Below are 16,799 nucleotides of genomic sequence, written 5' to 3'. Positions count from 1 at the left end.
TGCCCAACCTTCATGGGTCGGCATCTCCCGGTGATAATCTATATTTAATCTTCTCTGAAACATTTATATATTTCTCACTTAAGTCAAAACATTGTGCATTATTACACCATGGCCAATTCGCACCCCAGCGATGTTGTGTTTGTGTTTGTCTTGGATCTATAGAGTATGACCTGGAGCCGTGTGAAGATCCTGGTGTACCAGCGTACAGCCGGAGGGTGGGATTCCGATTCCGAGTTGGCGACTCGCTGGTGTTCTCCTGTTTCCAAGGCTACAGACTTGAGGGCGATAGCAAGATCACCTGTTGGGGAGGCGGGAGGCGAGTGTGGAGCAACACGTTGCCTAGATGCATAGGTGAGTTATGGCTCTAGAGATGCATACTGTAGGTGAGCTATGGCTCTAGATGCATAGATGTATATATGTTAATTTCCTAATTTCCTACTCCTAAAAAAAAAAGTTGTATGCTATTTTCACTAGTTTGGGTCACAGGGACACCAAATGTATCTTTTGGGTCTCGGTTGAAATTGTTTGGGAAATACTATTTCACAGGTTCTGAATTTGTTTCCATACTGGAAGGCAATGTGTTGTGAGCTTGTAGATCGTCTATTTTCGCTTCTTTTATTAGTTTTTGTTTTTATGACCGTATGACCCCCTCCCGTTGATTGATTGATTGAATACTTAATTAACACGGTTATTAACAGTACAGGAAGTACAGTCAAAGGTTATGCTAAAAGGATAACACAAAAAGCCCCAGGGGCTTGTTTCCATTGTGGTCTGTTGTACTCAATTCATCAGTCTTTAAAGTTTTTCTTATCTTATATGATTATACATACATGTATGTTAAACATAATTATACATTATATTCAAAATTACACAATAAGGCAGTTATTCACAACAAAGGTAGATAAATAAAGATAAGATAAAGCAAGATAATAAAATTAAAATATACCTCGCATATTAGCTACTGTAGTAGTACTGACAAACTTAAGAACCATAGCAGAAACTGACGTGCATTTGTCTGATGGGCAAGGTATTTAATCAGGTATTTGCTGCCGGTATTTAACCAGCGTTCAACAAATGGTTGGTGAAATGTTTCATTTTGAGTGGTAGCTCATTGATATTGAACTGTTTATTCAGTGATGAATGGTGATAATTTTGGTGCTAGTTGGTGCTAAAGTACCTATGATGGGCCCAGTGGTTGGTGGGACTAAACTGGTGTTCGACTGCTGTGCTGGCTGTAGGTGATTTCCCAGCATTTTGCTGATGGCTGGTGGTATTTTAAGGGTATTTTGACTGTTAGTACTGCTAGTAATTTCCTGCCATTTGGCTGCTGGTTGGTGGTAATTTACCAGAATTGGGCCGGGAGTAATTTCAAGCCCCAAAAGCAGACAGATCAGAGCAGACTCAGTAATGTTATAATAGCGTTGTCTGCAGTCAGGAGGCTGACTACGAGGGAAAAAACACCTCCCATTCTGGGGTCATCCCTATGTTCCCCAGGTTCTATGTTCCCCACTTACCTTTATTGTTGGAACATAGTCTTTATCCCCATCTCTCTTATACCTCTCTGTCTCTGTCTCTGTCTCTGTCTATCTCTCTCTCTCTCTCTCTCTCTCTCTCTCTCTCTCTCTCTCTCTCTCTCTCTCTCTCTCTCTCTCTCTCTCTCTCTCTCTGTCTCTGTCTCTCTGTCTCTCTCTTTCTCTTTCTCTTTCTCTCAATCTCTTTCTCTCTCTCTCTCTCTCTCTCTCTCTCTCTCTCTCTCTCTCTCTCTCTCACACACACACACACACACACACACACACACAACACACACACACACACACACACACACACACACACACACACACACACACACACACACACACACACACACACACACACACACACACACACACCAAACTTTTCTCTTTAATTGGACAGCCTCTATAGATAATTAGGACATTAACTGTTATATGGAAACTCTTCATTTATTCCTTCCCAGCCTGTTTCTGCACCTCTCTCTTCCATTCTTAATTTCTTTCTTGCGCTTCTTTGACAAGCCCTTCCCTGCCTCCGTTCCTTTATCTCTCCCCTTCTTCTCTCATCTACTGTCTCTCTCTCTCCCCACTCTCGTGCCTCCATATTAGCTTTAGTTTCCACTGTTCTCCCTCTGTTTCTGCTCTTTCCTGGCCCCTCAGTGATGTCTTCTCTTCTCCTACCATTGCAGATATGTCGTGATCACTCTCTTCTCCTTTCTCTGCTTCTGCTCCTCTCTTTTTTCCTGTGTGAGAAAACTGCATTGGCAGAATATTGTTACAGTAATTATTTCCAAGTTAATTGCATTCTTGTCCACTCAGATGGTTTCCTACAAGTTATACTTTTTCTCCTCTCTTTTCTGTCTTTCTGTCCTCCTTCAGCGGAGAGGTGCCTCCCAAAAAAAAAAAAAAAAAAAAAGCTGTAGCTTCTACCAACCTTTATCCACTCTAAATCTCCTCTCTTCCGTATGCTGGAAAAGTGTATTTGCAGAAAGCAATATTGATTGGAGTTGTACATTTTGATAGATGTCTTCTCAGTTGATTGTATACACGCTGCTACTGTATGCGCCTCTCTCTCTTCCTCATCCTCCCCAGTGATTGAAGAGGTTGCTGTGATTCTGATGTATTTCTCCTCTTTCTTCTGCTCTTGAAAAGCATCGGGCCTTCTCCATTGTAAATGAAAGCGTGATCGTCTCCTCTTGTTTCCTCTCATGTAACAAGCAAACCCAGAGACCGGCGACCACTTAAGCCCTTGTTTATTTTGTCATACGACGAATGGCAAACGTAGCCGATCTACCACCCAACAACTTCGCGATGCAACATATAGGGAGTTTGCAGATCTGCCGAAAATAGGGATGCCAGGTTGAAAGTGGTTAATGCTTCCATCCTCTGCCTCTTTCTCTCTTTCTCCTTTTTCCGTCTTCTCCCTCCTTTGCCCCACTACTGTAGCAGAGTGCGGGGCCTCCTCTGTAGGAACTGAAGGTGTGCTCCTCTCTCCTAATTTCCCCTCCAACTACGATAACAACCATGAGTGTATCTACCGTATCACCACGGAGACAGGCAAAGGAATCAGGCTGACTGCTGAGAGCTTTGCACTGCAAGAAGGAGACTATCTAAAGGTATACACACACAAATACACACACACACACTCACACACACACACACACACACACACACACACACACACACACACACACACACACACACACACACACACACACACACACACACACACACACACACACACACACGCACGCTCACAGCCTCAACGCCACTGTGATTGTTTTTCAATATAACCGTTGGCAGCCGTCAGCTCGATTCCTAAACACATGGCCAAACAGCTTCACACACACACACACACACACACACACACACACACACACACACACACACACACACACACACACACACACACACACACACACACACACACACACACACACACACACACGCACAACACCCACACCCACACATTCTCTCTCTCTCACACACACACACACACACACACACACACACACACACACACACACCCACACACGTATATTATATACTATATTATTGGGGGGGAATATACTGTATATATATAATGTACATAAAGTACAGTGAGTGTTCTAGTTCTTCCTCTCACCTGTTCTCATCAACCTCACATCTCATATCCTTTCTGCGATGCATCTTAGAAAGTTCTGGAATGTCTAATCCAACCCTTGCAGTCTTCAGACAAAGTGTCTCCACATCCCACATTCGTGACATCCAGCAAGGACATCTGGTCATGCGCATGGCGGTCATACTGTAAACTGTCCACCTCCACGAAAACTCTTCTATGGGGTTTTGGGAGGGGGAATATGGAGGCTAGAATAGTACTGACATCTCGGGATGTGCAGCAAACCAGCCTGTGATTGCAGCAGAGTGGTGTTATGCCACATCATCCCACACACATGCCACATTGTCCCCTTTTGTCTGTTTAGTAACAGCTACTAAAAATAGGACACCTAGGTAGGCTTTCAGCTGAAATTGCAATCAGCTGCATTCAGAATGGTTGTTATTTCAAGTATTATGCCAAGACTCTCTGGCATGATACTGTTTTGAATGGGTTTTTAACACAGTGTGTTAGTTAGCATTTGAAAAATGTCCTGCAAATATAGTGCTTTGCAAGGTGATGGAGTACAAACGAGAAAATAGTTCATGGATTTTGGAAAATGTGGTCATTGAATGCATTTTGTGTGAAAGCAATGGAAATTGATTCAGTTTGTTCCACATAGATTTATGTTTCTCTGAAGAGTTTTGACAATGTGACATAAGTTTTGACAATGCATGCAACACTGTAGAGACTAGACATACAGTATCATCTCACACCTTTTGCATTAAGGGGCTTTTTCTCAGCACAGCGTATGCTTTCAATAGTTTTAAGTGGGAGCACCATGTATTTATGCTACTGTATGCTGGAAATTCCAGCAGTGCAATGAGGCGCAGAGCACCTATTCTGCGCTCCATTCACATCTGGCACTTTTATCTAGTCACAGAGAATTTTCAACTCTGGGTGTTTGGATGATGATTTTAGTTGAGCGCCTTGCATTTTCAGCTGGGGAAAAAATGCTTTGGTGGACATGGCCTAACCTTGCTTTTAGAGTTTAAGTATTTGAATTAAGAGTATAAGTATTCCACTGTGTTACATAACTGGCTATAAAAGTAATGTGTAACCTTTATCAGACTTGTAAAGTTATCGTTTTAAACCCTGCTTTTAGTGCTACCATTTTTCATGGTTCGGCTGGTCTGTAGTCAGACTAAACTCTTCTAGCAGCTATAAAAGCATTGCACAGGGGGTGTTCAGGTGTCACAGCAGGGGTAAAGTACCTGCCCACCGCTGTGGAGACTGCAGGGCTAGAATCCGCCGCCACTGAGCCTCCGGCTTGGCTAGGCGCTCCAACGAACACAATTGGCCGTGTTCTTGGGTGGGAAGCCGGCAGGGGAGGTGATCTCTGTCTCTGTACTAGCAATTCCTACAGGTTGGTCAGGGAACCTGTTCAGCAGGGAGCAGAACTGGGAGGAGGCGTTACGTCCTCCCAGTGAATCTCCTCACTGTCAGGTGGAAAGAAGCTGTTGGCGACACCATGTGCATTGAGGAGACATGTAGTTATCTATTTTTATCTATATACCTTCCCCAAGTCCAACAAGTACAGTATATGGTTTGGCAGTGACAGGGACTATATACATGGCATAACAACTACATTGGGGAGAAAAATGAAAAAGATAAAAAAAAAATTATCCTAAATAAAAAAACACAAAAGAAAAAACATTTGCACTGGCTAGAATGTTTCACATGGTTGCAGTAGATTTTCATTTCCCATTTTCTTTAACAGTGCAACTGATGTTTGCACTGTGATGTTCTCTCATTGCTGAATATTTCTCTGACTCATAACAAGGTTATTATTTTTTGGCATTTTTCATTAGTTTTTATTTTCAGTTTGTTTTCATTTCATTTTGTTCACATTTTCTGTTCAGTTTGAATTTTAGTTACGTTTAGTTTGTATTAGTTGTGTTAGTTTTATTTTTATTTATCAGGGGAAAGATTCAAAAAGGTCAGAAAGGTCTTCTCAGTGTACAAAATGTAAAAAGTATTCTGCATCTATTGGTATTCTCCTACAAATTCATGACTGGGAGTCACCATGACTCATAACGACTCATTGACCGGGCCATGCTCCATTGTGCACTTCTTCTCTTACAGTCTTGACCCCAGCCCATACACTATAACATCCTCTCTGTTAATTTATGTACAAAAGTAACCAATTGGAAAATGGGTTAAATCTTGTAAAACAGTTTTAAATTCACATTGTCTCTTTAGCAGCATTATGCCTGAGGGCATGGTTAAGCCAGTATGTGGTTAGAGTGTATTATCAGTTTAGGCCATGAGGGTGGCTGAGCCTATCTGTGGTTAGATTGCATCAGCACTATTAGTATGGTTCTCCCAGACTTTTACAGAGGCTTACCATGGTTGTAAGTGTGGAGGTAATGTTCCCAGGATGGTAAGTTTTGGAATACAAATATAAGTAGTATTCCTCTAATGTTCCAATATGTACAGTATCATGTAGCATTATGGTACCCTCTGTTGGAAGCAGTTGAGCTGTTATCTCCATTGCACTATCATTTCAGCATGAAGTGGCTTTGTTTAAGTGTAAGTGTGACTGCTGTTCCAAGGTTTAAAGCACTGGTTCTCAACATTAGGGGTACTTGGAACCACTAGGGGTCCCAAATTTACCCTTACGGGTCTATAACTCTGAGAGTGTACATTTGTGCACTCGTAGGGTTTGGATGTACGATGTCTCCACTTGACGAAATGTGACTAAGATGCTGCTGTTATTTACTCCACCATGGTGAACCACCATGGAAAGCAATGGTAAAAGAGAAGTATTACATTGTTTTATTTCTTTTTTACTTTAGTAGAAGTAGCAATACCACAAGTAATAATCCTGGTATTCCAAATTATACTTGAATAAAAGTATAAAAGCATTGAGATTGAAAAATACTTAGTACCATACGCAAAAGTAACCTTTATGCAGAATGTGTCATTTCACAATTAGTTATCATTAGTTATGCATTAAGGTGCTCATCACTTTAATGCTGCATCTGATAAAGGTGGGGATTATTTTAATGACTTTGTGTGCTGCTGGGTAGCTTAACCAATAGCATCATAATCAGTGTATGTTTTGTGTTAATAATCAAAATCTGCTAAGTAACTAATAGCTACATTTGTCAAATAATTGCAGTAGAGTAAAAAGTACAATATTTGCCTCTGAGTAGTGATATAGAAGTATAAAATATTGAAAAAGTTAATACTCAAGTACTTGAGTAAATGTACAGCGCTGAGGGAAAGCAATGTCGTTTATACTCTGACATAATGTATTAGCATATTGTGTGTCCACAATAGGTGTGTAATTATCGCGTAACATTTGGAGTAATGAACAGCCTTGGTGCTCACCGTATCAATAAATGGTGTGCTCGAGCTATTCAGTATGAAGTACATTCACTTTTTGAAACATGAATATAAATTGGAGACCCTTGTCAGTGCCAGACACCCCTATCATCCGTATCATTATTTGCAATTGTGTAAACATCATTTATCTACAAGCTCAGTTTACCAATACATTCACGACCACATTTACACTGTTACCTATATGTCTTCCACAAACAAGGAAATGAGAGAAAGGCGATTCTAATTATTTGATAGTCAGTATAATGGAGTGCCACACACTTCGACACTTAAGTAAAAGCAGTGCCTTATCAAGCCATAAACACAAACGAGAAGTCAAATATAAAAGTAAAAGGAATGACAATATTAAGTAAGAGAACCAATGCTTTAAACCTTGGAACAGCAGTCAAACTTACATTTAAACAAAGCCACTTAATGCTGAAATAATACTGCAATGGCCATAACAGCTCAACTGCTTCCAATATAATGCAGTTACATTACATTTAGGAATACCATTTATATTTGTATTCCAAAGTAAACAAAGTCGGAATTTGTAATGTGACTTTGTGAATTGAATGTGCTGGTTTATTTGCCCACAGATTATCTATTAGAATCCATAGTCATTAAAAGCAACACATTTGGAGTTATTTTCACATTACTTTATTGTTAAGCCACAAATGATAGACAATTCCTTTGTCGATAGACAACGTAATGGGCACATAACATTTCATAATCCTTTAACTCTACTGGTTTATTCTTGCTAAATGTTTGCAAATATTGGCAACATGAACACAAGTTTTACAGCATCAAACTGAATGCAAAACAGGCTCGATTAGCTTGGCATGGTTCAAAAGCTCAGATATACAACTGGAGAATGAACAAATCCAGTCCATCAGTGTAATCAGCTATAATCAAATATGTGTTCATCAAATTGTAGGATATATAAATAAATAACCAATTAAACCCTATAAGCTTCGTTGATCCTCTAGTATTTTCCTCTATACCAAATCTCATCACCAAAAATAGCCGATCTACAAGCTCACGACGCACCGCAAGCTTATAGATCTGCTCTTTTCATTGAATGTTCATCCGAGAATAGGGTTGCTAGGGCTCATGGGGTTAAGTCACATGTATGGACAACAGCCCATGACATTGTGACCAGTTAACTTTAAACTGGTTCACAGATCTTATCAAAATCAGAATGTTTTTTCAACCTTGTCTGAAATTAACTGTTCATGAAGTCAGAGGTGATACTCAGCTTATATGACAAATGGGCCAAATAGGGAAATAGAAGAATGGAGAGAATTGAGAGAAGATACAGAATAACTGTTCTGGTTAGAAATTGTCTATGTGTCCCCTGGGACTAGCACGTTTTTTTACTAAGAGAACTCCTTCTTGCATCTGTCTTTTGTAGAGGTCTATTGTATGTATTCCGTGTATTTTATGACCCAAGGCACAAAGCCAAAACCAGATTATTGGCTTGCATGAATGGACGATTAAGGGGCTATGAGTAAAGTGTGTGAGTCACTTTCTCTGCCTGTTTACCCAACATGCATCAGGCCCCTAACTAATATCCATTGGTATCAGTGTTAGCACCCATCCTGCATAATGTGGAACTATTGGGCTATGTAATGATTAGAAAATATTTGCTTTCTGTTTACGGGAACACAACTCATTCCATGCTATTCCGTATTCCGTACTATTTTGTGCTACATGAAATGGGGAGTTACTGTGTTGAATCAAATGAAGAATCTCACTGACGAAAACAAAATCTATAAAAATTAAATCAACATCAAACTGCGAGAGAGAAAATGAAGCAAGTTTTCACTTTCCCTTCTCTGCATCTGCTTCAACGCACATCATGTTCTCCCTTACTTTTCAATGTGTGTATGAGCATGTGCACGCACTCGTGTTCAAGGTTCAAGGTTGTACTTTATTGTTACATCTTGTGTATAGGTACATACAGTAAGAGTAACATTTTTTGGGGGTTTTGGCTTCCTTCAGACAATGCAACAGCATAGATAACTAGAAAAAGTGCTCCTCGGTGCACAGGTCTCCGCCAGGTCAGGTAGGTTATTGTGTCCTGGTGGCGCTATAATAGGCCAATGTGAAAAGGGTGCCATTTCTTCTTAGGCCTTGCACGGCAATTGGACACTGCATTCATGATTTGAGGCATTTTGTTCAAAAAATGTGTTTTGCTAAATTAGACCTGCTGGTGGCGCTATAACAGGCCAATGCTAAAAGGGTGGCATTTGCTCCTCAACATAGTATGAATGTGTGTGCAAGTTTGACCGCAATCGGATGCTGCATTCATGATTTGCGGCATTTTGTTCAAAACAAGCCACTACTGCAAACTTTAGATGTCAATCTTAGCCAATCAGGATGGAATATGAAAAAGCAAACACATCAGTCTTGATCACATGACTATAGAGATCATGTGTACCGATTTGCATGAAATGTGGATAAAATCTAATCTAGTAATATATATTTTTTTTTTTATTACATAAGCGCCTCCTGGTGGCGCTATAAAAGTCAGATGTGAAAAATGCAGGGCAAGGGTTACAAAGTTTTACACAGATTGGTGCAGTTATAGGTAAAAACACAAATCGGCCTGTATTACAATTTGAAAATTGTCAAGTGGCATAGTGGAAATACACGTGCAGAATTTCAAGGAAATTGCATGCTGTGTTCATGATTTGAGGCATTTTGTTCAAAAATGAAAAATGTGAAAGACCCGTTTCGTTTAATGACTATAGAGATACTGTGTACCGATTTGCGGGATTTTTGGACAAAATCTGTAGGAGTACTGTCAAAAAATATGTTTTGCACAAATCGGCCACCTGGTGGCGCTATAAAAGGCCCATGTGAAAAATTTGGGGCAGAGGTTCTGCTCTGGCATCCAGGGAGTGTGTGTGCACAGTTTCACTGCGAGCAAGCCAACGGTGCCGGAGATTAGCTGTACACAGATAGAATGACGGACGGACAGGGGGCAAAACATACTCTCTCGCCATGCCGAGACAATAACAACAACAGAATAATGATTTGGGGACAAAAAAAGATTTGGGGTTGGGATGTTGTGTGTGCGCGCACGTGTAATTGCACAAATGTAAAATGAATTTAAAAGCCTAGCGAAAGATTGGTGGGCAAGTTATTCTGATTGCCTATGTTGGAGCAAACCGTGCAAAACAGGCTGCCTGGAGGAGACCACATACGGCTTCAGAAATGAAATTATACAGGAGTCATGGGGGAATATTTCACACTTCCTTTTATTCCAGACTTCACCCAAATTGCATATGAGATGGGTTAAGTCTGAGATGTTTCCTTCTTTGTCCGGTTCAGATCTGGGCACGAGCTTGCCTTTGATAGGACTTATCTGAGATTAGAGGAAGCTGACGGGTCATTATATTGGTCCTAATCTGACATGGAAAAAAACGAATGAAACATTAGCCTAGCTATTGTTGAGTGCTCCGTTTTAGACTAAGCTATTTCATAATTACATTGGTTCTGCCTGTATTTCTCCCCTACAGCAGACACTGGAAATATTTCCATGTACCATGACAGCATCGTCTCCGGTGCAGTAATGTGCATTAGTGTGTGCACATCTGTACTATAAAATTGCGCTGTAAAACAATGTTCCCTGTAATTACTCTGCTGATTAATACAGAGCCATACACATCTTAAATTACAGGGTTTTCTCTGTGCGTGTGTGCACGTGCGTGTTATGAGTGTGTAATGAGAGAGAGAGGTAGTACTGTATGTGAGAATTTGTGGGAAACTACTGACATATGCCTGCTATGTAATTGTCAGTCTCTTGAGAGCCCTAAGACATTGTATTGTAATTGTTTGAACCTGCTAATTGAATAGCTCTAATTTAGCTATTGAGTTATCTTGGCTGTGAAGTACTTGTACACACTCATTCTCTATTGTACAACCAGACATATGGCAGACATCAGATATTGAAGTTTTAGTTGTCTTGGAAAGGTGACTGAGTGCACTCAGGGTTTTTTCTGGTGATGAAAGTACATATTCAGGTTCAGAACTGATTGCAGTACTTAGAATAAAGATCATATAGGCATAAAAACAAATGTCCCCTGATATAGGAGGCAGCCCTGGATAGAAAACATTCTTCCGCTCTGTAGTATAGAGAAGGTTTATTGTGGGAATTGCATGGAGCCATCACTAAAGTCTCACTTTTCGCTGAATCGCCTGATTCACCGCAAGCACTTTAATTGTGTTCAAGAGAAGACTCGTTTTGAGAAAAGAAAGGGGGCAGAAAAAAACAACCTACCAGGAATGATGAACAGGCAAGGCACAGAGAAGCATGAGCTTCGTGTTACTTTAACCTCTAGGAGTTACTAAGTGTATTAACAAGTATAAGTATTAACTAGTACTGCTAAAGCCACAGTGTCAGTGTCTCTTTGCATTCTGGTAGAGTTGTAATGTCACCTGACCCTACCTCGGGGCTCTGTCTAGCAAGCGCTACAGATAGAGAACTGGTGACTCGCGCCCTCATGACTTGGTAATGGACTGATGATGAATACTACAATAAGCCCCAGGGAGGGGGAGAGAGGGAGGGAGAGGTAGGTGAGAGGGGGGGGGGGGGGGGGGGGGAGAAAATATGGAAACAGGCCGATGGATGCAGACCAAGGCAAGCCAGACTGGGAGAATAACAAGAAAAGTAGAGCAGTGACGCTAGTGAGACACTGGCAGGTTAAAGGCCAACGTCCCTCGGAGAAAGTCAAAAAGATGCCGATGAAGCAAACAGCGAACATCTGGAGCAGTTCAGAACACACTAACCTTCCAATCATGCAAATTAGGTGAACACTGGTATAACCCAGCGAGAGTATGCTAAACTTATAAGCCTGCTAACGAAACTAGAGTCTGCTAACCTTAATGCTCGGCTAATACTCTCTCTCCAGGGCAATGAGAGAGTAAACTGATAGTTTTTAACATATGGTGTTTTTCTCAAATTAACACCGCAGGCCATAACACAGCGAAAATGTGGAAGGAAGTTGACGTGGATGAATCATGAGACTTCACAACATTTGAGTAGTTTTATTCTACTTTACTTTAAAACTGTATATCAAGTTTTATATCAGTTGTGAGGATTATTTCATAGTCTGTTATTCGCTATACTCTTCACTTTCTTATACAATTATCACTTTGTCATGGATATGTGTTAGGTGCTATTTTAAAAGTATCATATTTTATGTAAATAGTGTGCTGTCAGTCATTCTTTATCAGTAGTAGCTGCTTTCTGCTTGAGGATGTTTTAGTTAATTGTGAAGGAGAGAATGGGCTAATTATGAGCTGTTGTTTACTGTTGTTTTGAGTTAAATAATATCCCAGACAAGGATTATGTAAATAGTTTAACTCCTTTCTTGCATCATCTTTATATCTTTATAACACAACGTCAAATAAAAAGGAAAAACAGCGCCCCCAGCGCTTTTCACTTTTGCATTTGACTCTGGGGGGAGTGATTAAATAGACCGACGCTGACTGGAAACCGGCGTTTTGGTCTGCCCTCAGCCCTCCACCTCCGGTGGTGCGCCTATGTTTTCATTCCCACTAACAATATTTCTCCACGGAACACTAACACCATTTCTCCCAAAGAACATGGATCGTTTTGGTTATAAGCCCACTTGTTTCTATGATGAAAGAACAAGTTAAAATGTTACCAACTTTCCGTGGTTTTGTCGGCTCCGAGGACGCTATTGTTAAATGAGTTTGGGTTTGTTTTCAGTGGGAAGCGAGCGCACAGATGTAAATCCCGCCCACTACATTTGATTGGGTAAAACGCAGCCTGCTTCCTGATCTGAAGGCACGCCCACTTGTAGGCTGACGCTCACACGTTCTGAACGGGGCTCCCGACAGATTCAGTAGCGCAGCTCTGAATCTGTTCTTGAGAGATTATCTTTATATAGACTCATGGTCAGCATGTGTTAGTCTCATTAAGATCTGAATGCTGCACACATTGACCTGTAGGCCTGTGTCCCCAGTCATGAATAGTTATGAGAATAGAGAGTCATTTTAATATTGTTTAGACTTCGTTTATGTCCCCACTTCAACTTCCAAAAAGTCAGAAGTCTTGCACTTGGCTATCTTTGTCTCAGTCAGCAGGGCAGGAGGAGCCCCCTCAGTCATACTGGATATTGGATTTATGACAGACTTTAATTCTGAACAGCCGTACAGCCGTATGATCTATCTGTGCTGTCTTCCCTCATCGGTTAATTCTCATATTGCAGCTGTTAGCAAAGCCTCAGTGTCCCACTGTAAGCCTAGACCATAACTTTTAGCTGTCTTTCAAGCATTTGAAGCATTTTTGGACATTATGACAGATTTCAGCTGAGACTACTGCATCCCCCCCCCCCCAAAGAAGTATGGTTGCAGCACAATTTACGGTACACTAATTTGACATAATAAGCAGTTACTACAAATAATGTGTTTCTTATTAGCAATAATGTTTTGTTATTAGAAAGAAACAAACGTTGTTATACCCTTATTTTCCACTATTATCCCTTAATTATCTTCTAATTAGAAATTGAATGAAACGTAACAAAAGGCGTTATTTGAAATGGTGTTCTCCGCTATTCGACAGATTCCTATAGGAGGCTAACAAAGCCTAATAAGACCTAACAAAGCCCAATAAGACCTAACAAAGCCTAATAAGAAATACAAGTTCTTTATAATTATAATGCCTAATGTTAATGTTATTTCCACTTACTTGACCGTCACATTACAACCCCGCAACTACTAACTACACGATGTGACGTTAGGCTACCATTAGTCTACTGTAAGGGTTTCGTTAGAACAAATGTGTTTAATGTTATTTCCACTTACTTCAAGTTACTTTACATCTAATTACAACAGAACTGTACCGTAAATTGTACATCAGCCATTCCGGGCTAACTTCATGACACATTATATTCTTCCTACCTTTTTGCTTAATAAAAAATATTTTGTTGTTATTAGGAACAAATTACCTCTCATTAATACAGAACTGTACCGTAAATTGTACATCAGCTATTCTGTGCCAACATCAGGACACATACCTTATTGCTTCTTAACAAATAATATGTACTTATTAGAAACAAATTAACTCTCATTACTACAGAACTGTACCGTAAATTGTACATCAGCCATTTCGGGCTAACTTCATGACACATTATCCTTCTGCCTACCTTTTTGCTTAATACAAATTATTATGTTGTTATTAGGAACAAATTACTTCTCATTACTACAGAACTGTACCGTAAATTGTACACCAGCCAGTCCATGCTAACGTCATGAAAGGAGAATGCATGCTCGTTATATATCAACATTAGCTGATTATTAGTCTAATTTCTGACAAACTGTAGGCCTACTTCCAAATAACTTACCTGCTCCAGAAATGTTATGGAAGCCCATTGCACATGACTGCTATACTGCTCACTATTACATATTATAAAACATGAGGCACATTAACTTAGGCTACTTTCTCAATACATTTGGCTAGGTGAAGACAAAATAGCCTAAACAAAGTGGCTGGTTGCTGTATAGGTCATAACATCAACTCGGAAAGCTTAATAAATTGAAATAATTGCTGCAGCTTATTTTATTTTCACTCACTGCAAAATAAGCCATTTTGACAATGAAATCCAGTATTATGGACACATTTCTTTTAAGCTTTGCCACTCCAAGCACTTTATGAAAAAAAAAATAAGGACACTAAAACAAACCTTGACAATTAACAATAATACATTTCTCTGACAAACGTTGAATAAAATATATAAAACAAGTGTCCGAAAGTCTTTATATTCCAAAACGATCCCGGTGTTGCTTCTCACACTGGACGTTAGCTCAGCTAGCATGAGAGGCTAACAACAGTGTAACTCGAGACGCCTGCTTACTACAGTAACGTTAAACCAGGACTCGTCTTGACTCCAAACAGGATAAATATTAAACACTATCAATACAGATGAGTAAACTCATTCATCACTTATGCACTAAGTGGTACGATTGTCACGTAATGATCCCGTTTAAATACACTATGTGAGTCCTTCAGACACACTAAAACCTCTCCGTCTAAAATTGGCTAAGCACACACACATCCCAGCTCGTCCCGCCCCCCAACCAATCATATGCTTGGAAAAGTGATGGACCGTCATAAAGACCAATCAGTTAACAAGTTAGATCGCCCCTACAGGAGCTACAAGTTAGACTGATCTCTTAAAGTGGTACTAGCTTCTAAAGACCTGTTGACTTATTAAATTGCCTGCCTACTACTAAGGTTTTGAAATAGGCACATATTAACGCTGCGGAAATTACCCAGGGGTTACAAACATAATCATTTTTATTAAGCAAAAAAGGTAGGAAGAATATAATGTGTCATGAAGTTAGCCCGGAATGGCTGATGTACAATTTACGGTACAGTTCTGTTGTAATTATATGTAAAGTAACTTGAAGTAAGTGGAAATAACATTAAATAAAGGCCTAATAAAGAACACATTTGTTCTAACGAAACCCTTACAGTAGACTAATGGTAGCCTAACATCACATCGTGTAGTTAGTAGTTGCGGGGTTCTTATTAGGCTTTGTTAGGTCTTATTAGGCTTTGTTAGGTCTTTGTTACGTTTCATTCAATTTCTAATTAGAACATAATTAAGGGATAATAGTGGAAAATAAGGGTATAACAACGTTTGTTTCTTTCTAATAAAAAAACATTATTGCTAATAAGAAACACATTATTTGTAATAACGGCTTATTATGTCAAATTAGTGTACCGTAAATTGTGCTGCGACCAGAAGTATAATATAAAATATTTTATAGATGTATTTATTTATTTTCTCATTTCTCTTAAATGCTGGATGTGTATAAAAGATGGCAAATGGCTGACCAGTTGGAATTTTGTATCGACTCTCCAGTGAATGCTGTTAGTACTGTAGTACACCCTTCCTAATGGCACACCTAATTTTACTTCCCTTAATTTCACCTAATGTACAAGCTTAACATACAGCATGACTAAAGATGTTGGAAAGCCATTTAGACAAGACCCTGTAGAAGTGTAACAGTAACGGGGAGGTCTCTTAATGCACTGTAGCTGGACACTAAACATTAGCACAATGGTTCCTGGAAGCTTTAGGGGGAAAAAAACAACAACCCCAAAACATTTAAATTAACTAATTTTTACAGGGCAATTTTTTTTTGCCCAGGGACTGTTGATGTATATGGCTAACCAAGTATACAGTAAGTGCGCTAAAATGAACTGAATTATGGTGCTGGCTAGGGTAAATCTTCTCAGATACTTTCCAGAGATTGAGAGGAAAGCTAAGGGACATGAGGAGCGTGAAGGAGAGGGATAGAGAGGTGGTAAGAATGTGCAGGAATGTTTTTTTATCAGAGTGAAATAGAGAAAGTGAAAGACGTAAATGGTGTGGGTGTTGGGTGGAGTGGTGAGGTGGTGGTGGTGGTAGTTGTTCTATGGGAGCAGGAGGAGGTGGGGAGGGGAGGGGGGCAGATGGTGACATGTTGATATATGAGCTGCAGGGCTTTTCATTAACAATACTGAGTTTTACTGTGAGAGCGAGAGTGAGCAAAATGGAGGGATAGAAAGATGGGGAGAGAGAACGAGAGAGAGAGAGGAGAGCAAGAGGGTAGAGAGAAAGAAAGAGACCTAGGGACTGGAGCTACGTATGGGAGAGAGACATGCTATATCAGTGGTTCCCAAACGCTGTGTTAGGCCACACTTTATTATTACATACAATATACCAAATGTTACTTTTGTATTTATTTACCATATCAGTACTTTGGGCACATTAATTTCTCAATACAGTAGCAAATTCTGTACA

At 39.9% G+C, this 16,799-nt stretch overlaps 1 protein-coding gene across 1 annotated transcript in view; it reads left to right on the top strand.

Moving 5' to 3' along the window:
* The window catches only part of LOC308074200 (CUB and sushi domain-containing protein 1-like), a gene marked incomplete at its 3' end in the record, with an annotated part of 656,606 nt that overhangs the window by 447,019 nt on the left and 192,788 nt on the right, over positions 1–16,799 (top strand). Inside the window, exons 23-24 of the mRNA XM_080413541.1 lie at positions 163–351; positions 2,958–3,127. Coding sequence (XP_080269667.1) covers positions 163–351; positions 2,958–3,127 — 359 coding nt within the window. The remainder of the gene's footprint in view (positions 1–162; positions 352–2,957; positions 3,128–16,799) is intronic.

Source organism: Gymnoscopelus braueri, assembly GCF_963280865.1.
Source record: "Gymnoscopelus braueri genome assembly, chromosome: 1".
Classification (NCBI taxonomy): Eukaryota; Metazoa; Chordata; class Actinopteri; order Myctophiformes; family Myctophidae; genus Gymnoscopelus; species Gymnoscopelus braueri.
This window is presented reverse-complemented; position numbering and strand designations above follow the sequence as displayed.